Raw genomic sequence first — 26,389 nt, 5'->3', positions numbered from 1 at the left:
CAACACCATCATGTACTCAGACAGAGTGCTGGTGATGCATTCTGGGAAGGTGGTGGAGTTTGACAGCCCTGCTGATCTGTGTCAAAGAGACGACTCCATTTTCTGCAAGCTGGTTGGTGCGAGGGGGGAGAGTAGAAGCCATCAGAGGACTAATGACAATGAGAAATGTCAATGGGGATCTCTCTCTCTGTTTCCCGACAGGAGGCCCGTGGTGGATGGAATCGGTGGACCAACCAACCACCCGTCCAATGGAGGTGGTAGAAGTTGGCACTATAATAATTACTGGTCCAGGGTTAGATTTTTTTAATCCCCATGATCGTTAAGGTTAGGATTGGGGGTAGGGAAATCTGATCCTAGATCTGTGGTTAAGAGCGGAGACTTCTTCCCATCGAGGCCCACCGACTGACATTTGACCTTTGACCTCAGAGAGCAAGGTCTGAATAGTCCAACCCGAGCAAAATTATTATTTTACTATCTTTTAGGAAGTCGGGTTAATTTTCTAGCTTTTTATTCGGAAACACGTTAATGGGGTACGAAAGAACTGATGATGTGTCAATAGCACAGAGGTAATGAAGAAACATGGAATAAGTACTTTAATTGCTTTTGTATTGAAGGGAGTATTTTATAATGCTATAATGGATTTTGACTGAAAAGTTGTCTTCCTAGAGCAAGTCAGTCATTCACTTTGCAGCATCGTCAATCATTTATGAATGTCTGAGATTCCTTTTTCACCTGGTTTGTTGGCAGCGTTAGTTATAGCTAGAAAGAGCACACATTATTGGACATACTTCACATAGATAAAATGCATGTTTACACACTGTTTGCTGTATGGACTTGTTGCAGACAAATAGACTTAGATAAATAAAGACAATTTAAAGTTGCTATTTCTCTATTTGTTTACCATTCACACAGAGCAAATTTGTTTGGAAGCTCCTCACAATATTGTTACGTCTGAGGATTTCAAGCCATTCTGTAATAGAACTACTGTATATCAGTCATTTGAGAATGTTTCTGTTTTGTAATATACTGTAAGAGAAAACATCTCAGGGAGAATTTCCTTTACATACAGTGTTTTCAGTTGTGGTCAGTACTCTCATGTACAGTAATATGAAGGTGTAACATATTCAAAATAAAATGGCTCCACTGGTTTTACACATGCCTGGTCACTTTTTGGATTTATTGAGTTTGCTTGAACATCATTATGACAATCGTCATAATTAGTCATTATATTTCTATGATTTACACATCCCATGTTATTGTTTTGTTGAGTTTGGGTCCATCAGAATGTCATTACGATTACATAATTGTCAGTAATGGTAATTGGAAGGAGTAGCCCCACCTTAAAGGTATGGTTACACAGTAAGAATGTTATGTCTTATAAATCAGTTCTTTTGAAGTCTTAATCCCTAGATCAGGCCGCACCTTCATTGTTGTGCCTTAAAATGACCATGAGTCATGAATGAATGCCTAGCTGCCCCTCCCTTGAAACAAGACAACTTTTTGGCACACCTCTGCATTTTATTTTCTACTACCAGACCATTTGTTTTCCTCCTGTCTTGGCGTGGAGAGTGCTCTGTGAGTTTCCCCCCTCTATCTCACAGTTCCAGTCTTGAGAGACTAGGTTTCAGTGATCACCCTGCCTACCTGGACTGGGGAAATTGTGTGTGACGGTTTGTGGCTGGGAAGACATGCCGAATGTGGAACCAGTTTATCTGCTTTGGGAAGAGTATGCTTTCGCTGACTGAGGCACGGTGTAGGCAGTCTTACAGGAGTAAACGGCAGGGACCGATAACATTGTGTCGCAACTTTCTCACATTGGCGGTTAAACTCTTCAATGGCTGAATAACAAGAACAAACACAGTCAAAATAGCCCAATGGAGCCTAAGGTAAGAGTTGTTGTCAACTTTTGATGAAGATCTCCATCCAGACTATATGGTGCCAGGTACTATTGCTATTGTTTAAGAAGTCCACGATGATGTAATCGCTGTAGTAGCTAGATGAGTATGTCAAGTTTGGAACTGTATGCAGGTTTGTAATGCAAATGTCTACAGTAACTACTGGCATGGATGATGTTTTAATATGTTGATGTGAAACATTTTATACCTGAAAAAGATATTAAGGATGCATATAGAGTAGGTGAAACCATACATTTTGAAGAGACACTCTGAATTTGCATATTTTTGTACAGTGGTATGTAGAGTACAGTACATATTAAAAGTTAAATATTCACAAGCATACAGTTTGTCTTGAGTCAATAGAGAGCTCATAAAATACAACCTTAGACTTGGAGAAAATCTCAGTCAGCCTCTAATCTCTTACAGCTCTGCACAATGTGAATGAATGTCAAATAATAGGAATTATTTGAACAGAGAAACTGTCAAAACGTGCCATGTTTCATGAAATATGATTGCAGCATTTAGCTTACTGTCAGTGCACTCGTCTTTATGAGTGCATACACAGGTAACTGCCAAAATAAAGGAAACACCAACATAAAGTGTCTTAATAGGGCGTTGGGCCACCACGAGACAGAACAGCATCAATGCACCTTGGCATAGATTCTACAAGTGTCTGGAACTCTATTGGAGGGATGCGACACCATTCTTCCTCAAGAAATTCTGTCATTTGATGTTTTGTTGATAGTGGTGGAAACCGCTGTCTCAGGCGCCACTCCAGAATCTCCCATAAGTGTTCAATTGGGTTGAGATCTGGTGACTGAGACTGCCATGGCATTTGGTTTACATCGTTTTCATGCTCATCAAACCATTCAGTGACCACTCGTGCCCTGTGAATGAGGGCACTGTCATCCTATGGGGGCATAGCCATAGTAGCCAAAATAATGGCCTGCCCAGTATTTTTTATACATGATGGTATGTTAATTGCTTAATTAACTCAGGAACCACACCTGTGTGGAAGCATCTGCTTTCAATATACTTTGCATTACTCATTTACTCAAGCTTTTCCGTTATTTTGTCTGTTACCTGTAGTTACCATTCCTAAATGCATATTTCATAAGGCGTTGTTGGGGGTGTGGGATAATTACATTCAATCTCTGCTCCTGAATGAAAGTTATTCCATTCACTGTCACGCCTGCTCCTGCTCCCCCTCCCAGGCACTCGAGGGCGCCAGGCTGCCCATCATTACGCACACCTGTCACCATCATTACGTGCATCAGCGCAATATTGGACTCACCTGGACTTTGTTGATTTCCCCCTCTATATCTGTCTGTTCCTCAGTTTGTTCCCCGTGTCAGCATTATTATCGGTTTTATTAAATGTTCACTACCTGTACTTGTTTCTCGTCTCCAAACGTGTCTCTTCACAGAATGCTGACACCACAATTTGAAGCAGCAGGATTTTAAAAATGTTTGGGGGGTGACATCGGGTGCTGCTGCCGGAGGAACCGGGAGTGCCTCAGCTGGCTCGTTGGGCTTCCACGCCTTAGCTGGCTCGAGAGGTTTCCTTGCCTCGGTTGGCTCGGCAGGCTCCCACCCCACGTCATGCCTCAGCCGGCTCGTAAGGCTCCCATGCCTCAGCTGGCTCATCAGGCTCCCGCGCCTCAGCCGGCTCGTCACTCTCCCGCGCCTCAGCCGGCTCGTCGGTCTCCCACGCCTCAGACAAGCTCGTCGGGCTCGCACGCCTCAGCCGGCTCGTCGCGCTCCCACGTCTCGGCCGGCTCATCAGGCTTCCACGCCTCAGCCGGCTCGTCTGACTCCGATATCTCGGCCGGCCCGTCAGGCTCGCCCAGGTGGGACACTCCCACCACCCCAACCTGGCGCTCGAGGGCGCCAGGCTGCCCATCAATACGCACACCTGTCAGCATCATTACGCGCATCAGCGCAATTTTGGATTCACCTGTACTCCTTCACTTTGTTGATTGCCCCCTCTATATCTGTCTGTTCCTCAGTTTGTTCCCTGTGCCAGCATTATTGTCATTATGTTTTCCCTGTCCAGACGCTGTCCTTGTTTGTTTCTTGTTGGTTTTATTAAATGTTCACTCCCTGTACTTGCTTCTCGTCTCCCAGCGTCTGTCCTTACAATTCACAATGCAACAGATTGATGAGTTGTCTGACGTAAATGCAATAGGGGAATATTTCAAGCAACACATACAATGAGCATGAAAAACATTAAGGACACCTGCTCTTTCCATGACATAGACTGACCAGCAATGTTCCCTCATTTTTTTTGCAGCACTGAGCAATTCAGCATTGTGAAAGTTCTGTGCGCATTTACTGTGAACACTGACGCTTTCCCGCTTTAAGTTACAGTTTTAACAGTGGACAACAGTGGCCACTGTCTGGCCTACCAGACAGTGGCGGTCAGTGCCATTTAAGATGAGGGGGGATGATTAGTATTTTTTTCATTAGTAGGCCTTATTTCTATTACAGCATATTTGATAACTGTCGATCATATTCTATTTACTCAGTTGGTTGTAACTGCGACAGGTTTAGGCTACTACATGATACTCCCTATACCCACCATGAGGTTGCTACAACCTAGCCTATGAATGAAAGTTTACAATGTAGGTGCACACAGGTCGAGAGAAAAATGTGAGATGACAGACAGTGACACATTCAATACTGCCTTGCACACTTCTTGCCTGCTTCTAGCTGATATAGGGTGTAATTATTAGTCCAACAGTTGCAAACGAGAGTTTCTATTGGACAAATTCAGGTATGTTTATCCCTGTTTGATCCGTTTTCTTCAGTTTAATAAACTTTTTCAACAGAATCTGCGGAATGAATACACCCCTGATCACGCTTAAACACAGTTCACTTTCATAGCAGCCATGTTGTATTCCTTCTCGCATCTATGCACTCTCCGGCTCTCACCTTTTCCCTTCGCTTGTGGACTTCAATGCACAACACAGCTGTATGTGACCAGGCGAAAAAACCTTTCCAAGCCAAACCATATCATAACACACAGCCTACATCATTGTCACCATATTAGCTAAAGCAACGTCATAGTCAACATAGCTAATAGAACTAACGCGTTAGTAAACACGCTACAATCATGTAGTAACGTTACAGTGTGCAGTAAGTAAGCAGTAGCACTTACACCGGCAGTCCCCGGTGGCAATAAATTAGTAAAACCAAAAGCTTACCTTGACTTGGAAGAGTTCCAATGTTGTGTTGAATAGTCATAGCTACAGTAGCTAGCTAACATAGCATCCCTCTGTTTGAGCAGGGTGTTTGAACTAGCAAGCTGCATTTGATAGCTAAGTAAGTGAAACTGAAAGATCTCTCTCTCTCTTGCTTCTCCATTTTGGACGAAATTAATTTGTTCAAAACTGTTAAAATATTATCTTTCTCTCAGAGTAAACTACTCACAACATTTTATACACTGCAGTGCTAGTTAGCTGTAGCTTATGCGTTCAGTACTAGATTCATTCTCTGATACTTTGATTGGGTGGACAACATGTCAGTTCGGGCTGCAAGAGTTCTGATAGGTTGGACAACATCCTCCGGAAGTTGTCATAATTACTGTTTAAGCCTATGGAATGGGGTGGGAACCATGAGCCTCCTAGGTTTTGTATTGAAGTCAATGTACCCAGAGGAGGATGGAAACTAACTGTCCTCCGGCTACACCATCGTGCTACCCTACAGAGTGCTGTTGAGGCTACTGTAGACCTTCATTTCCAAATAGTATGTTTTAATGAATTATTTGGTGATGTGTTTATATTTAGTATAGTTTTATAAAAAAAACATAACTTTTTTCATGTTTATTTTATGAAACTGGTCCTCCCCTTCCTCCTCTGACGAGCCTCCACTTCTACCAGAGTGGCCTACCATCAAAAACAATGGAGAAAATGCATCCCATAACATTTGAACATGAAAAAACATGTTCTATCATTCAGCCTACAGTAGCAGCCGATGTTTGTTGTTCAATGTAGACCAACAGTCCATGAAACTTCTGAAAAAAACATGCAGGGCTTGACATTAACCTGTTTATCCACTTGTCCTTCAGACAAGGGAGGTGACTGAAAAATGTTTTCAGGTGACTGAAAATGTTGTTGTGTTGTTTGATGCAAGAAACCACTTTACAAAATAAAATTGATTATTATTTTCATACCAGGCAAATTATTGCTACCCTCTGCCTATTTGCTACTGAGCTTGTCTGTCACAAAATACAACATTCCCCTTTAAGACTAAAAAAAGCTATTTTCCTGACTGGATTTTCAAATATGTCTAAAAATGTTCTCCCTTATTGTTGACTACAAATGATCTATTACTGGGCTAAAACCTCACTAACTAGCAAAGGAAATGAACAAAATGTGCACACGTGGCTACTATCATGACACAAGGCGAGACCCAGATGCAAACACGGGAGGCAGATGGTTGGAGTCTTACAGTATTTATTAATCCAATAGGGTAAGGCAAGAGAATGGTTGTGGACAGGCAAAAGGGTCAAAACCAGTTCAGAGTCCAAAAGGTACCGAAGGGCAGGCAGAATCAAGATCAGGGCAGGCAGGATGATCAGTCAGGCGGGAAAGTAGTCCAGAGTCAGGCAGGGGTCAGAACCGGGAAGACTATCAATAGTCAAAAGGAGTATGGGAAAACACCCTGGTTGACTTGACTAACATACAAGACGAACTGGCACAGAGAGACAGGAAACACAGGGATAAATACACTGGGGAAAATAAGCGACACCTGGAGGGGGTGAAGACAATCACAGGAACAGGTGAAGCAGATCAGGGCGTGACAGCTACATGCAGCTCTTGCTTTGATCTCAAAACAAGTACGTCTACTCAAGACCACCCATGCTGTAAACACAGTCCAGTTCAAAGTAAATGGCACAGATCCATATACACCAATGGTCTATTTGCATATAGGCCTGCTACAGCTCTGATTACATCCCTCCTCTCTCCCTTTCCACCACTGACACTGACCAAAAAGGGTCACCGTCTTTCAGCTGATGGCAAAACTCGAGTCGCACCGCATTATTTCTGCCTCATGCACAAATTCATGCTGTTACTCCTATGTTATACTTGAGTAAAAGTAAAGATACCTTAATAGAAAATGACTCAAGTAAAAGTGAAAGTCACCCACTAAAATACTACTTGAGAAAAAGTCAAAAAGTATTTGGTTTTAAATATACTTAAGTATCAAAAGTAAATGTAATTGCTAAAATATACTTAAGTATCAAAAGTAAAAGTATAAATAATTTCAAACTCCTTATGTTACGGATAGCTAGGGCCACGCTCCAACTCTCAGATATCATTTACAAACAAAGCATGTGTTTAATGAGTCCGTCAGATCAGAGGCAATAGGGATGACAGGGATGTTCTTTTGATAAGTGTGTGAATTAGACTATTTTCCTGTCCTGCTAAGCGTTCAAAATGTAATGAGTACTTTTGAGTGTCAGGGAAAATGTATGGAGTAAAAAGTACATAATCTTCTTTAGGAATGTAGTTAAGTAGAAGAAAAAGTTGTCAAAAATATAAATAGTAAAGTACAGATACCCCAAAAAACGACTTATGTAGTACTTTCAGGTATTTTTGCTAAAGTACTTTACACCAGTGCTCATTCATTACTGCTGCAGTGCTTGTTGTAATGCTGATTGGAAATAGGAAGAATGCACATTTCCTGGTTTATAAAAGTGTTGAATACAAAGCCTTGACAGTGCTGAATAAGAACTTACACATGAACTCACTCATAAAAATTCCTTGACAATCTCTCTAGTCATGGTTTTAAACGTTTTGAAATCTCACAGTATCAACTTTGCTGTAGCTTTCTTTTATGCCTGCTACGTTACTGCAGACACAGTCATCTGAGCCCTCAGATTGACCAGCAGTAGGTATATAGTGCACTTGATCTGCTCTCCGAGCCCGCCGGGAAGGCAGAGTTGTACCTTCAGACACATGAAATGGTTCAAAATCGCAACAGTTCTCCTACCAGGTGCGCAGGGCAGCTGAATTGGGTGCACCTACCGTCAACAGCCCGAGACAAATAAAAAAAATAGATTGACCAGCTGGTGACCACTGGTGACCAGCTGGTGACCAGCTGGTGACCAGCTGGTGACCATGTCTCTCCATGGGCTGATATTTATCCCGGGGGAGCCGCGAGCGTGCAGTCTAGAGGGAACATTGCTGACCAGGTGAATCCAGGTGAAAGCTATGATCCCTTATTGATGACACAAACATTGTCACTTGTTAAATCCACTTCAATCAGTGTAGATGAAGGGGAGGAGACAGACTAAAGAAGGATTTTTAAGCCTTGAGACAATTGAGATATGGATTGTGTGTGTGTGCCATTCAGAGGGTGAATGGGCAAGACAAAATATTGAAGTGCCTTGAATGGGCTATGGTAGTAGGTGCCAGGTGCACCAGTTGTGTCAAGAACTGCAACTCTGCTGGGTTTTTCACGCTCAACAGTTTCCAGTGTGTATCAAGAATAGTCCACCACCCAAAGGACATCCAGCCAACTTGACACAACTGTGGGAAGCATTGGAGTCAACATGGGCCAACATTCCTGTGGAATGCTTTCGACACCTTGTAGAGTCCATGCCCCGGCCAATTGAGTCTGTCTGAGGGCAAAAGGGGGAGGGCATTAGGTGTTCCTAATGTTTAGTATACTCAGTGTAGTTTAGTCTGAGTGATGAATATTTTTACATATTCATCTTTTGGAGGTATTTGATGATGATGAAGTAAATTATGATTATTATGATCATTGTGGAATTGGTAGCAGAGCACACACGTTATTGCTCATAGAGCAGCAGTCTCACTAAGCATGTGACACAAATCACTTACATGACTTATGCTCTAACGATTGTTTACAAATCACTTTATTTGAGCACCTGCCACAGCAAGCTTTTCATAATAGAAAGTGGTGGGTGTGGTCACCACTGAGTGTACACCCAACTATAGTGCACTTGTCTCTATTTCCCTGGACAAACTTGTTCCTGTTGTTCCCTCCATCTCCCAAGGCCACACCTCGGATACCTCAAAGGTGCAGCTACCTGGGTGTCAACCATGTGCCTATTTGCTTATGTAAACAGGTTACCCCTCCATAGCCCCTCTTTAGTGGTGATTTCAGATGATTTTGTTCTTTATGGTAAAATGAGCTGTGCCATTATTGTATTTGTTTGTATTTTTTATTCTGGAGTGTAAATATTATATTTTTTTTGCATTTGATACTCTTGAAGGCTATGAAAGTATGCTGCAGTATTTAGGCCTGTATGATTTGATTATTATAGCATGAAACCAAGCTGAGCATTTATTTTTAATTGATTCTTTCCTCTTCAACAGGTTTAAACAGAAGAGCTTTTCATTAAAGGCTGCTGTGAAAACATCAGAAGGATCATGGTATGTGAGATCATTCATCCATCAGCCATGATGATAGTAATAACAAGCATATTCCAACACAATAAGCTAAGCAAAAGGAAATGTACTTTTTGAAAAACACCTATGCCCCAACATTACTTTCTAGAAGTGGATTCCATTTTTAAAATCTATTTAAAAATGATTGTAAATAACATGTATTTTTAAGTTCATTGTGGATATTCTGTTTGATGTTTGGGTTATTGAAACATGACCAACGCTGAGGCCACACACCCGTCTTTGCACATTTCTTGTAACTACCTTTGTATATCTGCTTTTAGCCTGGTCACCGTAGGGGAAGGAGCCTCTCTGAGGGGCTCATGCTGGAGGAATCAGAAAAGGGAGGATTGGTCGTCTCCAGCGTTATCGGTGGCTCCTCTGGCAATCAGGGGCTCAAAGAAGGTATGAGTCTTTTATTTCATGTATACCATTTTTGTTGAGGTACTTATGTTTCTTTGAGAAAATGTAAGATTTCACATTTTGGATTGTTGTCTGAATTTTGTTGAACAGTAAAATACAGTGTAACAGTGAAGAAAACAATATATAAAAAAATCCATAGACACATTTAGAATCATTGAAATGTTCAGTCACCATGCTTTAACTGTGTTTTTTTTCAGGAGATGAAATTGTGGGTGCCACAATCAACTTTGACCAACTTTCAAAAGACGATGTGTTGAAAATACTGAAGCTGATGGATGATAATGGATTTGATGATAAGGTTCAAGTTCTGACGAAAAATTATTTGAGCAAGAGTATGGGGACCTTGGACAGCATCAAAGCACCAGAGGAGGTTTGTGGAATATTAGTTAGTAAATAGAATATGCAGGGGGGGAAATTATTTCAGGAAGGTTACTGGATAAAATATGTTGTTTGTTAAAGGGTCAAAATCGAGATTTTGGCAATGAAGCCCTTTATTTACTTCCCCAGAGTCAGATAACCTTGTGGATACCATTTTTATGTCTCTATGTGCAGTTTGAAGGAAGTTGCTAACTAGCATTAGCGCAATGACTGAAAGCTAGCATGCTAGCTGTTCCTGACGCTAGTTAGCATTGGCTCGTACCTCCAACTACCTCCAAATTTCTTCATACTGGACGCAAAGACATAAAAATGGTATCCACGAGTTCATCTGACTCTGGGGAAGTCGATAAAGGGTTTCATTGCCAACATCTCGAACTATCCCATTAAGAATTGGTTTCTCTTTACAGATGCTGAAGGATTCATATAATAGACTCTACAATGCCAAAATGAATAGGTTCATGAAGGATGACAGCCCTGGACAACCTGCAGGTGCTGGGGAAAGAGGCTCCCATAATGGTCAGGTGAAGGGCAAGGGACCGAGACCTCTCTGGGACAAACCTAAAGTGAAAGGTGACCTCAAACCCCCTGTCCTCACCATGGATTACCCAGTTGTGGAGAAACCCAAAGTAGATGCTGCTACCTACCTAGAGTCTTCAGACCTCAAATTCTCTGCTCCAAAGTTAAAGGTGCCTAAACTTGATGTCAAAGGCGTGGTACCTGATGCTCGTGGTGGAGAACTTTCATTGCCTAATGCCAACATTAGTACATCAGATCTCTCCCTGCCTCATTTGAATGGGTCACTAAACATTGATGCTCCATCAGTTAACCTGGAAAGGCCATATCTTGAAACTGATATAGATGCTATCGATGCGCCAGAATTTGATATGTCTTTGTCCAAAGTTGACCTCAAAGGCCCTGATCTTGACCTGAAAGTTATAAATCCACTTCCCAAAGTTGGAGGAGATATCAATGTCCCGGAAGCAGAGCTCAATCTACCAGAGGGGGTTGTCACTGGACCTACTTTAAATATCAATGCCCCAAAGCTTGATATTGAAAGAACAGGCAAAATGTTCAAAATGCCCAAATTTAAGATGCCTGACTTGGGTCTCTCTGGACCCAGCATAAATGTACCCAGCCTTGAGGTTGATGCACCAAATATGAGGATCCCAGATAAAGATATGCCAGGAGTTAATCTCAAAGGTCCCCAACTAGACCTACAAGCACCAGATGTTAATCTCAAAGGTCCTAATCTAGACCTGCAAGCCCCAGATGTCAGCATGATGAATATGCCTTCAAGTAAAATCAGAGTCCGGTCCTCCAAGAAACTGAAAAACCCAAACCTTGATGTGGATGATCCCTCTGGTTATTTTGAATTGCCTAAGGTTAGGCTCTCTCGCAGAGTACCAAAAGGACCAGATTTAGACATTGATGCAGTTTTAAAGACCCCAGACATGCATCTTAAAACCTTTTTGATTGGTGCTCCTGACCTGAATGTCCCTGATGTAGATTTACCTTCAGTAGACCTTAAAGGTTCCAAAATAGATCTAGAGTTGCCAGATGCAAACATTGGTATCCCATCTGGGAAGATCAAAACACCAAGTCTCGGTATGCCTGACTTTGATATATCTGGACCAAGAATTAGGACTCCAGACCTGGACCTCTCAGCGGATGAGATGTGTCTATCAGACGTCTGTTTGCCTGACCTCAGTGCTCCAGATATTGGCATACCCTCAGGTAAATTCAAACTAACGAAACCACATGCAGAACTCAAAGCTCCTGATTTCAATGTGGATGCCCACTCTGGTAAACTGAAGATGCCCAAATTTGGCTTCTCTGGCCTAAAAAGTCCAGATCTGGGCATTGATGCTGATGTAAAAACACCAAAGCTAAGTCTCAAAGCTCCAAAGATGAAAGGTGGACTTGATGCACCTGACTTGAATTTGCCCAAAGTCAACCTGAAAGCACCTAAGTTAGATGTAAACACTCCAAAAATTTACATTGATGCACCCTCAGGAAAATTCAAAATGCCAAAGTTTAAAATTCCTAAATTTGCCCCTAAAAGGCCAGAGGTTGGCATTGATGGAGAGTTGGATGGACCAGACCTGAGCCTATCATCTTCCAAATTAAAACAGCCAGATGTGGATGTTGGTAGCCCATCTGGAAAATTCAAGATGCCAAATTTTAAAATGCCAGACTTTGGCCTCTCAGGCCCAGATGTTCAAGGGCCTGACTTTGAGGTAAAGAATCCAGACTTGGATCATTCAGCCCTCAAGTTTAAAGGGGGAATTAGTTACCCAGATTTGGATCTGCCAGATGTAGACCTCAAAGGCCCCAAATTAGACCTCAATGCACCAGATGTAAACTTTAATATGCCCTCAGGTAAAGTCAAAGTACCTACATTGAAGAAACCAAAGGTTGATCTGAATGCTCCTGATCTGGACATTGATGGCCCCTCTGATAAACTGAAAATGCCCACATTTGGGCTGTCTGGTAAAATGCCAAAATCTCCCAAATTGAATCTCAAAACTCCAAAGTTGAAGGGGGGAATTGATTTTCCAGACCTGAATTTACCAGATGCTGACCTCAAAGCCCCTGAACTAGATGTGATTGCTCCAGATCTAGACATCAATGCACCCTCAGGGAAATTCAAAATGCCTAAATTCAGAGGCCTGAAGGGACCAGATGTTGACATTAATGGCGCTGTAGAGGGACCAGATCTGAACTTGTCATCTCCCAAACTCAAGGGTCCCAAAGCAGACCTCAACATTCCAGATGCTGATATTGACAGTCCATCAGGAAAATTCAAAATGCCAACTTTCAAGATGCCAGATTTAGGTTTATCTGGACCAAAAGTTAAGGGGCCTGACTTGGATCTTTCAGCCCCCAAGTTTAAAGGGGGAATTAGTCACCCAGATTTGGATCTTCCAGATGTAGACCTCAAAGGCCTCAAATTAGACCTCAATGCACCAGATGTAAACTTGAATATGCCCTCAGGTAAAGTCAAAGTACCTACATTGAAGAAACCAAAGGTTGATCTGAATGCTCCTGATCTGGACATTGATGGTCCCTCTGATAAACTGAAAATGCCCACATTTGGGCTGTCTGGTAAAATGCCAAAATCTCCCAAATTGAATCTCAAAACTCCAAAGTTGAAGGGGGGAATTGATTTTCCAGACCTGAATTTACCAGATGCTGACCTCAAAGCCCCTAAACTAGACATGACTGCTCCAGATCTAGACATCAATGCACCCTCAGGGAAATTCAAAATGCCTAAATTCAGAGGCCTGAAGGGACCAGATGTTGACATTAATGTCGCTGAAGGGGGACCAGATCTGAACTTGTCATCTCCCAAACTCAAGGGTCCCAAAGCAGACCTCAACATTCCAGACACTGATATTGACAGTCCATCAGGAAAATTCAAAATGCCAACTTTCAAGATGCCACATTTAGGTTTATCTGGACCAAAAGTTAAGGGGCCTAACTTGGATCTTTCAGCCCCCAAGTTTAAAGGGGGAATTAGTCACCCAGATTTGGATCTGCCAGATGTTGACTTCAAAGGCCCCAAATTAGACCTCAATGCACCAGATGTAAACTTTGATATGCCCTCAGCTAAAGTCAAAGTACCTACATTGAAGAAACCAAAGGTTGATCTGAATGCTCCTGATCTGGACATTAACGGCCCCTCTGGTAAACTGAAAATGCCCAAATTTGGGCTGTCTGGTAAAATGCCAAAATCCACAAAACTGAATCTCAATGCCCCAAAGATAAAGGGGGGAATTGATTCCCCAGACTTGAATTTACCAGATGCTGACCTCAAAGCCCCTAAACTAGATGTGAATACCCCAGATCTTTACATCAATGCACCTTCTGGGAAATTCAAAATGCCCAAATTTAAAATGTTTAAATTCAGGGGCCAAAAGAGACCAGATGTTGACATTGATGGAGACTTAGACGGCCCAGATATAGATATCAATGCCCCCACAGCTAACCTCAAAGGTCCCAAAATAGGTCTAAAAATGCCTGATTTGAAGATGCCTGATTTCGGGCTATCTGGGCCAAATGTAGATGCACCTGATTATGACTTAACTGATACCGATCTCTCAGCCCCAAAGCTAAAAGGGGGAATCAGTCCCCCAGATTTGAGACTACCTAAGGGTCATCTCAGAGGGCCCAAACTAGACCTCAATGCTCCAGATATGCCCTCAGGTAGATTCAGAGATCCTACCATAGAGAGGCCAAATGGTAGCATCAAAGCCCCTGATTTTGACATCAGCACTCCTACATTCAAAATGCCTGAAATGCCTAAATTTATGTTGTCTAGTCCAAAAAGGCCAGATCAAGACATAAGTGCTGACATAGGTTTGAAATTGTCAAAGATGAAAGGTGGGATTGGTTCACCAGATCTGGACCTACCTACAGTTGACCTAGAAGCCCCTAAGATAGATGTAGACACTCCAGATATGAACATTGATTCACCCTCTGGGAATTTCAAAATGCCCCACTTCAAAATGCCTAAATTCGGCCTTTCTGGTCTGAATGGGCAAGATGCTGGAATAGATGGAGACATTGATGGACCGGACCTGAGCTTGTCAGCCCCGAAAGTAAACACAGGGATTGGTAGTCCAGATTTAGACATAAATGTTCCCTCTGGTAACCTCAAAGGCCCCCAATGTGATTTCAATTTGCCAGACAGTGACATTGCTATACAATCTCGAAAATTCAAACTGCAATCCTTTAAATTGCCTCAGTTTGGAAGTCCCAATCTAAGGGCAGATACAGATATGGACTTTATGAAAACACATGACATTTCTCCTCCAAAGGCTAAAGTGGATCTAAAAGCACCAGACTTGAAAGTTAGTCACCCAGATGTCAGCCTGAGCTTACCCAAAGCTGATATCAGAAGCCCAGAATACAAAGTGTCATCTCATAGTAAACGCAGATCTGATATCCCAGGTGGAGCGCATATAAAATTGCAAGCAATGGACATAGATACTAAAGTGACACTGCCACACACTGATAGGAAGTCTAGGAAGGTCAAAGGAAGGGCCAGTTATCCCATTGCAGATATAGATTTACCAAAAGTTGAGTACGAAGCATCTGCTTTGGATCTGCGAGGTTCAGACCTTAACGATCCCACAGGAAAATTAAAAATTCCCAAATCTAAGACTAAATTGGGTAGTCATACAAGAATACCAGATCTTGATATAGACTCAAGTCTTGCCAGTATTAATGCCTCAGTCCCTAAACTCCCACCCCCAAGGTATGGAGTAGAGGTTTCACAGTCAGATTTAAATTTGAGCAGAACTGACCTCAAGGGCAATAAACATCATAGAAAAGCCCCAGCTGGTGAAACTGGCAGAACAAAAAGGAGAAGTCCAAAACTGTCTATGCCAAATTTTACTCATGGTTCAAATCACAAAATGTCTGAAGATCAAGAAGGATATTTTGTCGCTGCATTTCCCAAAAATCTCAAAGGGGATGTACCAGACGGAACTGGGAGCCTGAAAAATCGTCACAAGGAGGAGTCAAACCTTAGATCTCATACACTCAGAAGTCTCAATTTCAGTGCATCAAATGTGGACCTTGAAGTTCCAGAAGATGAGAACTTAAAAGGGTCAACATTCTGGCTTTCAAAGCTTATATAGCATTCAGACAACTGACTAAATGTAATTTTAGGCTTGTTTGAATCACAATCTTCTGTTGAAACATAATGCAGAAAACGTCTGTTACGTATAAAACAAGCATCAGATTATTTGCACATATTTGTACTTTTTTAATGTAAATTGATTGGCATTTGTTATGAACATGTTGAAAACGAATGTGTAAAGCTTTCTTTTGTCAAGTGATTTAAAAAAATGTATGAAAGGTTTATGTTCTGCTGATAAGCTATTTGAATGGTATTTTTACTCTACACTTGCTACATTGTAATAAAATAAAATGGGATTTAGTAAGTTTTATAAAATCTTTGTTTTATCTTTCTTTACATGAATTCAACAAAATAATTCATTCAAAACAACTTAGCTTAGGCTTCATTATTCTGACCTGATTTTTAACATTTAAATAATGTTTAGCAAATTCAATATTTCAAGCTGAGAATTATTTTATTTTTTAACTCAACTGCTATTTTTGTATAAATATTTATATTTGAAAAAACAATTATAGAATCGCTTTACCTATTAGAGCGCTTCACCTATTAGAGATGTTCACCTCCGCACCGCTAGGTGGCAGTTTTATCACGCTTGCCTTTACGCAACATAAACGTCATCAGTATGCGACAACACACCAGCACTGACGCATGACCTTTCTTATTTGGAAATTGAAATCTAGAAAATGCATGTTTGTTTCAAAATATGATCTCTTTAAAGACTGTTTTGAAGAAATCGCACGTATTTGGTTGTCTTAATTAGGTTTACAGAAATGTTTCGTATATCAGTTACAGTGTGTGGTCGAGGCATTTCTAAAAGGGTGAGCGTTAAACTAGGCTAATGCTAACTTAGCTAGCTGTCACTTTATTGAGGATATATAAAGATGTAGTGGCTGAAATTACTGATGGCACATATAAAACCTAATTGGCAGATGTCCTTTTTTTAGTTGGCTTCATCTTTCTCTGGAGAGAACGCTCTACCCTCAAATTTACGCATCCCTTCCAATCTCGTGGACCGTGCAAGAGCAAGTAAGATCTGCTTTTTCATTCACTGCCTTTTATCATGCACTATGGATCATTGAACTGATGGTGCGAATTTGAAGAAGCAAGTTTTGCTAGTTCTATACAGATGCATGTAGACTGCAAGACCCTGCACAGACTCCAGATACAAAGATTTATTCCCCCATTCTTGAATGCAATGTTGGTCTGTCATTTTCAGAGCATTCATTTCCAACTAGGTCAGATGTAAGAAAGCTATTGATGACTTGTGGTCTCTTTCCAGAGAGGCCCCCTCCTCCATCAGACTCCAGTCTTCCTGTGTTGAGGAGGTGTGATGCTGCCGTCCCTGTACACCTGAGCCCAGTACAGACATGGGTGGAGACGTTGGAGAGGCGGGACAGTGAACTTTTGGGTTTGGTTGACCTCCACCCCGATGTCTTTGCAGTCCCTACCAGGTAAAACTGTCAATGTTTAGCCATTGTATTTACATTTAAGTAATTCAGCAGACCCTCTTATCCAGAGAGACTTACATATTCAGTGCTTTATCGTTTGGTGGGAATAGTGACGCATAAATGATTTTGTTCCCACCAGGATTGACATACTCCATGAAGTTGAACTCTGGCAGAGAAATTTCAAGAGAATTGTAAGTAGCAATAGCAAACCAATAATGAACTTTCTCAGACTGCTGTTGTGGCCATACTATAAAAATTAGGTGATGAGAAGTACTGTAGTAACTGAAATCTCCCTTAGAGCCATGCCCACACTAAGGTTAGATCGGAGGTGAGTGGTGGAGGAAGGAAACCCTGGAGACAGAAGGGAAGTGGCAAAGCACGACATGGAAGCATCAGGTCGCCTATATGGAGAGGAGGTGAGGGTCTCAGTCTGTATGGGCCAAGTCAGAAGTATTGTGATAAGTGGAGGACAGCATTTTACCGGACACATACAATTCAACGCACAGTGACAAAACAAAGATTACATTTTAAGATGCCAGTTCCAAGAATGAACATAGACATCAGTCATCTAAATATCAATCAGTCCAAAAGAAGGAACAGTCCCAACTAAGAGCCAAAGTCATTGGAGATATTTAGAATAAATTACATAATTTCTGTTTTGCAGGTGGTGTTTCTCATGGACCCAGAGGACCAACTAGTTTTTATTACATGTTGCCCATGAAAGTACGTGTTCAAGGACTAAAAATTGCCCTCAGCTCCAAACTGGCCCAGGTATGTACCATTTTATTTGTGAAAACACTTTTCACAAGTACAACTTCATTCACATCTTAAAAACATCCTCTATATTGTAATGAATGCTTTTTAATTATGCCATCTACATTCCTACTGTATTGATGTTGGATGTTTTTCAGGATTATCTCCATGTGGTTGACACTCTGAACATCCCCACACCTGACCCACAGTACCTCATGGACCTCATCAGACACCGACACTGGGGGGAGTCTGTTTTGATAGTGGATGCGTAAGTATCAGCAGTGGAGGAAAAAAAAAACTCAGTTCTGTGGACATCCTAGCTGAGGATTGAGTCTTTGATATTTTACAGGGGCGAAGAGCTTCCTGAGAACATCCTTCAGGCCACTGAGAGCTTGAAGACTGTGAATGTCATTCCAGCCATAGGTAAGTTGACACTGATTTAGAAAATCGGGGGGGGGGGGGGGGGGGCACGCCACACCCAACACAATATTAAGGTGTTCTTAATGTTTCATACACAGTGTAATTGACCTAGAAGCAACATTATGTTACATAGTACCATGTAAACTGTATTTACTACACAGGCGAGGGCAAATTAATGTAAAGTTAAAATGTTTCCTGATAACTTTTCTTCTACAGGCCTGAACGTTCATAGCATGCTAAAACACGAGATCCTGGTCCTCACCCTGGAAGCAGTGACGTTTCTGGAAAACAAGCTGCTTTGGCACGACGAACGCTTCACACCGCTGTACCCGTTCAAACTCCCCTACACTGACCTGCCTTGAAGGCACTGGGTGAAGTAATAACGTCATGTAACATGTTCAACAATCCAAGTGTTTGTCATGCCTTTTAATATGTTCAATAAAAACTTGTGACTAAATGAATGTCAATGATAAAATATATGCAAACTGGTGACTAAACGAGAGCCTATTTAAGACGTAAAGTACATGATGCCTAGAGTCGATAGTTGTTTGGCGGTAGGAGTCCATTGGCCAAGTCATGTCGTATTTCCCATCTCAGGGCGGAGCGTTTCTTCTCTGTAGGCACCACGTAGGTGTTGGGCACAAATACTCTTCGAGGCTTCGGCTGGGGGAAACAATACAAGATGTCAATGTTTTCAGTCATCGCAAGGTATTTAACCCCCCCAGAAAAACAATATTTATATATTTTCCGTTAGGCCATGTATGACCCATGTCTGTGGTTTCCAGGGAGCAATGCAGCGCAGCTCAGTGATTTTACTTATTCCTGTTCAAATTCTTTAAAAGTGGACCCTTCCTTGAAGTAATCACTAATTTGTCATGACTGGAAAGGTGGTGTCCTTGTGTTCACCTGTCCAACCATGTCTAATCAGCCATTTAGGAATGTGATTGGTTAAGGTTTAGTGGGCGTGGCTTGCAGTGACAGGTTTGAGGCAGGTTGGCTAGCGGGTATAAAACAACAGGTCCCAGGTTCAACACCTGATGCCGATTTTGTTTTCTAACTCGTTTTTAAAGAACAGTGGGTTGGGCTTACAGCGATTAATGGTGAAAAGGCATGCCTGCTGCATTGCCCCCAAGTGGCAGACAGCGTAACATGGGTTGCAATGCAGCAGGTCCCAGGTTTGAATGCGAGTCCCGCATTATACAATCTCTATCAACTTGGATTACTTGAATAAACAAATGAACATAAAATGTGGTTATGCCCTCAGAACAACACTGAATAAGAAACTCATCTGTCCCGTCTTCTCTAAATTAGGGGAAAGAGGAATCAAAACACAAATACTTTGTCCATTTGCCTTACAGTCCACAGAAATGTGTCAACACACGCTGGGCATCAGGATACTAAAAGCAATTTCTTGAAATATTGAATGTTGACATGCATAATTTATGCGGGACTGTGTCAAACATGGCATGGACTAATGACGTTCTTTTTTGGGAGGGGGGGGTCCATTTAAGGAATTTTCTGACCTGAAATAATGAATGACAGGATGGTCACAAGATTATAAATGAAGCATACTCACTGGTAGAGGTTGGTACGCAAGCTGTTCCTGAAAATACAAAGAGTGATTAATTCAGACATTATGGTCATGCATCATTACAATTCATCATGATTTGTCCACTACATGCAAAAAGTGGTCTTCAAATAAAGTATGTAAGCCAACTGAGTTATGGAGAAGGTGTTCATACCCTGATTTCCCAGTGCAGTGCTTTCCTATCCTTCTCTCCTGGCGCCTTGAACATTTCCCAGTCCTGCTTGTACTGGAAATACCTTTGGAAGATGGGGAACAATATGAAAATGTAGCACAGATCCACAGCAATAATCTTTCAAAAGATGTATACTGATTATTTAGACATTTCGGTAATTATCCTCTTACTTTGCCACTGGGTCTGTCTTCTTCAGGCTTCTGGTGTGAGGGTGATCCATCACTGGGCGGATAACTGCAAGAGCAGACATGAGTGACTACGTTTTAACTGGGGCACATTGTAACAGGACGGTGTGCAGTGAGCACGATGACGTAACAGCAGTGTGGGTACTTACACGACTTGGGCCGGGGTCTGATATCACTCTCGCTCTGAGATCTGGCCTGTAAGAGATTTAAAACGACATTTGTTGTCAACAAACATACATGTATACCCTTTGATTCTCAAAAAAGATCCTGGACGTGAGGATAAATTATATTTATTCCAAAAACATCAAACCCTACCTCTTCAAAGAGTATCCTAAATAATCCCCCCCAGTGAACGAACACTATCTCCCCTCTTACTAGCTCAGACTTTGCTGATAGCTACTTTGAGGAAAAATGTACTTACTATGACTGTGATATGTGGTTGTCCCACCTAGCTATCTTAAGATGAATGCACTAACTTAAGTCGCTCTGGATAAGAGCGTCTGCTAAATGACTAAAATGTACCCAAATTAGCTCTCAAAAAGGCAAGAGTACCCACCATGCCTCTGATGTAGGCTTTGAAGGCACTTGGGAGACAGTCCGATTCAGACCTGTCACTCAGACTGCCTGCATCCTCACTCTCCAGCTCCTGGTGGGTGGACATGGACACATGAATCCCTCCCAGACGCTCCCCCAGCCCACTCACTGCACCTGAAAGGGAGACAATTAACACGTTAGCCTTAGTTACCACTGTGTAAGGCCATAAGCAATGCTAGTAAGCTCTAGGCAGGTGTTGTATGATCACTGAGCCGGACAGGCCCAGCACATCTCACATTTTAGTTATACAAGTGCTGCAAGAGGGATTATAGTACTATGCACTGGATCAGTGGTTCCCAACCAAGGTACTTGGCCTATCCACAGGGGGTACTTGATAAGACTCATGAGATCATAGGCTTACTGGTAAAATGCACAAGGGGGTACTTCAGGGGCAAAATTCAGTTGGTGGTACAGTCACCGAAAAAGGTTAGGAACCACTGCAATGGATGACATGACTTTCAACTAAAATTTCAGGCAAGGTCTTTCACTTTGTTCTCATGTACAGGGTGTCAGTCCATTATGCACATACTTGGACTAAGGGGATGTTACCTATGGAAATTGTATTTTCATACTATAAGGAGAATAGACCGGGTATGTGGTTTACCCATTTTGCATCTTCTGTTATCCTCCCACTCTTCATAAGTCTGAGTAGACTTGGAATCAATTACCTTAATCTTTATTGCTCGCCGGCGACTCCAAATCCTCCCACTCCTGCTCATCCTTCACTCCTTTCCTGTCTTCCTCACTATATCCTTCTCCAGTGGGCCTCATTGTCTTTGCACTCAGTGAGAGAACTTTCTTCGGGACATATCCCAGCTAATACTGCCTTGTCATTTTTAGTCTGAGCCAATGTATAGTCATCTTCACAGTAGTTCACATCAGTGCGGTCTTTGCTCTCCAATTCAACAGGAGGATGATCTTCACAATATGCCATATTAGAGAGGCTTTGACTGTCCATACTTAAATTCTGTCTAGAGGGCATAATTTACCCATTCTCATTAAAATCATAAGACCACATAACCAAATTAATATATACACACACAGATCCTCCTCTCCACCCTCTCCGAGCTGGGCATCTCCGGCGCGGCCCACGCTTGGATTGCATCCTACCTGACAGGTCGCTCCTACCAGGTGGCGTGGCGAGAATCTGTCTCCGCACCACGTGCTCTCACCACTGGTGTCCCCCAGGGCTCTGTTCTAGGCCCTCTCCTATTCTCGCTATACACCAAGTCACTTGGCTCTGTCATATCCTCACACGGTCTCTCCTATCATTGCTATGCAGACGACACACAATTAATCTTCTCCTTTCCCCCTTCTGACAACCAGGTGGCGAATCGCATCTCTGCATGTCTGGCAGACATATCAGTGTGGATGACGGATCACCACCTCAAGCTGAACCTCGGCAAGACGGAGCTGCTCTTCCTCCCGGGGAAGGACTGCCCGTTCCATGATCTCGCCATCACGGTTGACAACTCCCTTGTGTCCTCCTCCCAGAGTGCTAAGAACCTTGGCGTGATCCTGGACAACACCCTGTCGTTCTCCACTAACATCAAGGCGGTGACCCGATCCTGTAGGTTCATGCTCTACAACATTCGCAGAGTACGACCCTGCCTCACACAGGAAGCGGCGCAGGTCCTAATCCAGGCACTTGTCATCTCCCGTCTGGATTACTGCAACTCGCTGTTGGCTGGGCTCCCTGCCTGTGCCATCAAACCCCTACAACTCATCCAGAACGCCGCAGCCCGTCTGGTGTTCAACCTTCCCAAGTTCTCTCACGTCACCCCGCTCCTCCGCTCTCTCCACTGGCTTCCAGTTGAAGCTCGCATCCGCTACAAGACCATGGTGCTTGCCTACGGAGCTGTGAGGGGAACGGCACCTCCGTACCTTCAGGCTCTGATCAGGCCCTACACCCAAACAAGGGCACTGCGTTCATCCACCTCTGGCCTGCTCGCCTCCCTACCTCTGAGGAAGCACAGTTCCCGCTCAGCCCAGTCAAAACTGTTCGCTGCTCTGGCACCCCAATGGTGGAACAAGCTCCCTCACGATGCCAGGACAGCGGAGTCAATCACCACCTTCCAGAGACACCTGAAACCCCACCTCTTTAAGGAATACCTGGGATAGGATAAAGTAATCCTTCTAACCCCCCCCCCTTTAAAAGATTTAGATGCACTATTGTAGTGGTTGTTCTACTGGATATTATAGGTGAATGCACCAATTTGTAAGTCGCTCTGGATAAGAGCGTCTGCTAAATGACTTAAATGTAATGTAAATGAAGTTATTCTAAATGGAACAATATGACCTAATAAACAAATATTTGCATAACCAAAGAAATAGAAACTGGCTCCAACAACAAGCATCTGAAAACTAAATACAATTATATACCCTGTAGTTTGGATCCTGGCTGCTGATTGGCTGAAACAGCATTTCAGCCATGTGTATATCAGATTTATGTTGGTAACCAGTTTATAATAGCAATAATATACCTTGGGGGTTTGTGGTATAAGGCCAATACACCATGGCTAAAAGGCTGTATCCAGGCACTCCACGTCGTGCCTAAGAGCAGCCTTTAGCCGTGGTATATTTAAGCAATAAAGAGTTGTGGCCAATATACCACACCTAAGGGTTGGTTTTAGACACGACACAAACCGGTTTCCAACATAAATATAACAGTAAACAAGTAGTTGTGTCATACCTGTAGTATATTTAAGCAATAAGGCCCGAGGGGGTGTGGTATATGGCCAATATACATACCACTGCTAAGGGCTGTTCTTAGTCACAATGCAACGCGGCATGCCTGGACACAGCCTGTAAGCATGGTATATTGGCCATATATATCAAACCCCCGAGATGCCTTACTGCTACTATAAAATGGTTACCAACATAATTAGAGCAGTAAAAGTCATTGTTTTGTCATACCCGTGGTATACGGTCTGATATAACACAGCTGTCAGCAAATCAGCATCCAGGACCCAAACTGCCCAGTTTATAATGGCCAACATACCACACCCCCCCAGGCCTTATATTTTAAATATAGTACTCCTAAGCCTTTTTGCATAAATAATATCATGCATAACATTATTGAATTACCTGAATCTTCACTATGTGTTGATTCATCGCAGACGTGAACTTGACCTTGATGTTTCCTTTAGTAAGAAACAGTGAGGTTGACTCAAGTATTCTCAATAGCGCACGTGATCATTATAGTCTTTACAAAGCTGCCTGATGTAAACTTACCCTACCTAAGGACTTTCCTCTTGATAAAGGGTCTCCCATGCACTCCTGTGTCTCGGTCTGGTGTGGACGACTGACTGACAGCGAACGATAACTGCTGGAGGTCAGTTAGGTCTGGATCCACTTCCAGCCTATTAGGGGCTGTTGAGGGGCGCTGGTACTTGGGGGCAACAGAGTGCTGAGTGTAGGAGTCATACTCCTGTCTGGCATCATAGTTACTGTTGTCTCTGCTGTATGTGGAGGTTAGCACCTGGGTGGAGCACAGAACAAAGTAACATGCCATTCTAGTATTAGCATTATTATAATTGTTTTAATATATATAAATACAATACAGCTATCTTATCTGCTGGATGAAGGGGGACTGAATGATTTGGGACAAGAATTTGTGAATATATACCCGTCTTTCATGGTGTGATGGACCAGCCTGCGCAATCACATTTCTGAAGGCTGCGGTGTTATCCTGATGTACTGTTAGGGGGAAAACAAGGAAATTACAATCAAGAGACTCAAGAGGAACCACACTGCTCATCAAAAGGTGCAACCAACACTTACTGACCAGGGCCCAGTTTCCCAAAAGCATCTTAAGGCTAAGTTCATTGTTAAAACCATTGGAACCATAGGATCCCATGGCTCTAAGATGAACTTAGCCTTAAGATGCTTTTGGGAAACCGGGCCCTGTTATATTTGGTTATGTAGTGGACATGAGAACACATACAGTGATCTCACCTTTAACCTTGGTGACTGCAGGAGGACTTTTGAAGATGGTGCTTTGAGATCTTGTAGAGTTCAATTCACTGGATGAGTGGCTCTTAGATTTTTCATGTCGGATCAGTTCATCTAGATCTATATACGTACACACACACACACACACACACACACACACACACACACACACACAAAGTTGCTTCTCCACCAATCTGACAGCTAACTTGCAGCGTGAAAATCACAAAACATCACAGTTATTTCAGATTTTGTCAGCATTTGGTCATCAAAATGTAGGCCTATATTTGCGAATTCTATCAACCCACCTCTTTTGAATTCATGTAGTCTGTGTCTTGGTATGTTGTTGTAACCAAGTGCCTCCAATTGGTGTTGTATTTCATCTTCTGAGAAATCCAGCTTTTCCATTTCCTGAAAAATAATTGTCCCATAAATGTAATATAAGCAAACGTTAGTAGTTGGATAGTTAGATGGATAGCGCGATACTGCTAGATAGATAGCTACATGAGAAATGATGGATAGCAGAGAATAATGATGGAAGTGATTGACTAAAACCAGCAACAAGTTGTTCGTTAACTTCAGGCTAGACAACCACCAACCAAACTCTCGCTACAATCAACCAAACGTTCATGATCTCTTCCTTATCTAGCCCAAATCAACAAAAAGGATGCACGCTAGCAACTAACGTTAGCTTCAAATACACGTTAAATGACCCAATGGCCAGCTAACGTTAAGTAGCTAAGTTATAATAGAACTAGCTAGCTAACTTAGCACGCTAGCAGGATAACAAAGACAGCAGTTCAACACAACAAGCCATTTTGCCAATGCTAACATTGATTGATAAAATGTGTTTTACCTGTACAGTGTGAGCTTCTTAGAATAAATGCGTAACGTTAGCTACGTCTCTTTTGCAGCACAAGTATTGAACTGAAACAGTTAGCTAGTTACTGTTGTGATTTCAGTACCAAGACAACAACACAGCCGTTGTTCGAAAAAAACGACGCCCTTTCAGTATTTTCTTCGGCGGATTTAACTTTGTCTAGAAATATCGCCGCCTTGTGCAAGAAAGACCGTGTGGACACCCTGGCAATGCAGTCAGTGCCTATGATGATGATGCCTTTACAAGATTTGGTCTGAAATGTGTGAATGGGGAAAGAATAGGGTTTTGGAAAAAACGCCGATAATAAGGTCTGAAGTCAACATGATTAGGAGCTTGTATGCGTTTTGTTCTATGCGATAATAGCAGTCAGTTAACATGACCTTTATTAATTATGAAGCCTTTAAGTGATATATGTATTTTTTTATTATTATTGCATAAATTATTCAAAATTCACAAAAAGTGATGTTAGCTTATGAAGATTATCTCATAGAACAAAACGCATACCCTTTCTTAAGCCTGTGTATCACAGACCCTATTTTAGGCGTTTATCCAAAAACGCCATTCATTTTCCTCAAAGGCTTTGTCCAACCAACCATGGTGGAGTTAGTGCCTACGACATTACTACTGTATTTCTTTCT

The 26,389-nt window shown here is 42.3% G+C and overlaps 3 protein-coding genes across 3 annotated transcripts; 2 read left to right on the top strand and 1 right to left on the bottom strand.

The window, feature by feature from the left end:
* Positions 1 to 1,537: 1,537 nt before the first annotated feature.
* LOC115177615 (neuroblast differentiation-associated protein AHNAK-like) lies at positions 1,538 to 16,070 on the top strand. The gene is made up of 5 exons (XM_029738533.1): positions 1,538 to 1,886; positions 9,244 to 9,300; positions 9,597 to 9,717; positions 9,933 to 10,105; positions 10,521 to 16,070. Exons 2-5 carry the CDS (start codon positions 9,298 to 9,300, stop codon positions 15,756 to 15,758), a joined length of 5,535 nt encoding a protein of 1,844 aa, XP_029594393.1. The 5' UTR covers positions 1,538 to 1,886; positions 9,244 to 9,297; the 3' UTR covers positions 15,759 to 16,070.
* A 307-nt stretch (positions 16,071 to 16,377) lies between these two features.
* mrpl4 (mitochondrial ribosomal protein L4) lies at positions 16,378 to 18,835 on the top strand. The gene is made up of 9 exons (XM_029738537.1): positions 16,378 to 16,578; positions 16,705 to 16,786; positions 17,040 to 17,211; positions 17,348 to 17,399; positions 17,507 to 17,624; positions 17,873 to 17,979; positions 18,120 to 18,229; positions 18,311 to 18,384; positions 18,598 to 18,835. Exons 1-9 carry the CDS (start codon positions 16,531 to 16,533, stop codon positions 18,741 to 18,743), a joined length of 909 nt encoding a protein of 302 aa, XP_029594397.1. The 5' UTR covers positions 16,378 to 16,530; the 3' UTR covers positions 18,744 to 18,835.
* On the bottom strand, positions 18,793 to 25,952 carry LOC115177617 (hydrolethalus syndrome protein 1). The gene is made up of 12 exons (XM_029738536.1): positions 25,728 to 25,952; positions 25,180 to 25,282; positions 24,878 to 24,994; positions 24,549 to 24,619; positions 24,160 to 24,401; positions 24,008 to 24,063; positions 20,883 to 21,034; positions 20,476 to 20,521; positions 20,312 to 20,375; positions 20,124 to 20,205; positions 19,958 to 19,984; positions 18,793 to 19,044 (listed from the first exon to the last, which is right to left on the bottom strand). Exons 2-12 carry the CDS (start codon positions 25,277 to 25,279, stop codon positions 18,913 to 18,915), a joined length of 1,089 nt encoding a protein of 362 aa, XP_029594396.1. The 5' UTR covers positions 25,280 to 25,282; positions 25,728 to 25,952; the 3' UTR covers positions 18,793 to 18,912.
* Positions 25,953 to 26,389: the final 437 nt, after the last annotated feature.

This window comes from Salmo trutta, chromosome 38, assembly GCF_901001165.1.
Source record: "Salmo trutta chromosome 38, fSalTru1.1, whole genome shotgun sequence".
NCBI lineage: Eukaryota > Metazoa > Chordata > Actinopteri > Salmoniformes > Salmonidae > Salmo > Salmo trutta.
The sequence above is the reverse complement of the archived record's forward strand: the minus strand, read 5'-3'. Positions and strand labels throughout refer to the sequence as shown.

Excerpts from the sequence above, each read along its gene's own strand:
- LOC115177615 (XM_029738533.1), top strand. Across the intron at positions 9,718-9,932 it reads CAATCAGGGGCTCAAAGAAG|GAGATGAAATTGTGGGTGCC; the intron begins GTATGAGTCTTT and ends GTTTTTTTTCAG. Across the intron at positions 10,106-10,520 it reads GCATCAAAGCACCAGAGGAG|ATGCTGAAGGATTCATATAA; the intron begins GTTTGTGGAATA and ends TTCTCTTTACAG.
- mrpl4 (XM_029738537.1), top strand. The coding sequence starts at position 16,531 with ATGTTTCGTATATCAGTTACAGTGTGTGGTCGAGGCATTTCTAAAAGG. Across the intron at positions 16,787-17,039 it reads CGTGGACCGTGCAAGAGCAA|AGAGGCCCCCTCCTCCATCA; the intron begins GTAAGATCTGCT and ends GTCTCTTTCCAG. Across the intron at positions 17,400-17,506 it reads AGAGAAATTTCAAGAGAATT|AGCCATGCCCACACTAAGGT; the intron begins GTAAGTAGCAAT and ends AATCTCCCTTAG.
- LOC115177617 (XM_029738536.1), bottom strand. The coding sequence starts at position 25,279 with ATGGAAAAGCTGGATTTCTCAGAAGATGAAATACAACACCAATTGGAG. Across the intron at positions 24,402-24,548 it reads CATCACACCATGAAAGACGG|GTGCTAACCTCCACATACAG; the intron begins GTATATATTCAC and ends TGCTCCACCCAG. Across the intron at positions 19,045-19,957 it reads TTGCGTACCAACCTCTACCA|CCGAAGCCTCGAAGAGTATT; the intron begins GTGAGTATGCTT and ends TGTTTCCCCCAG.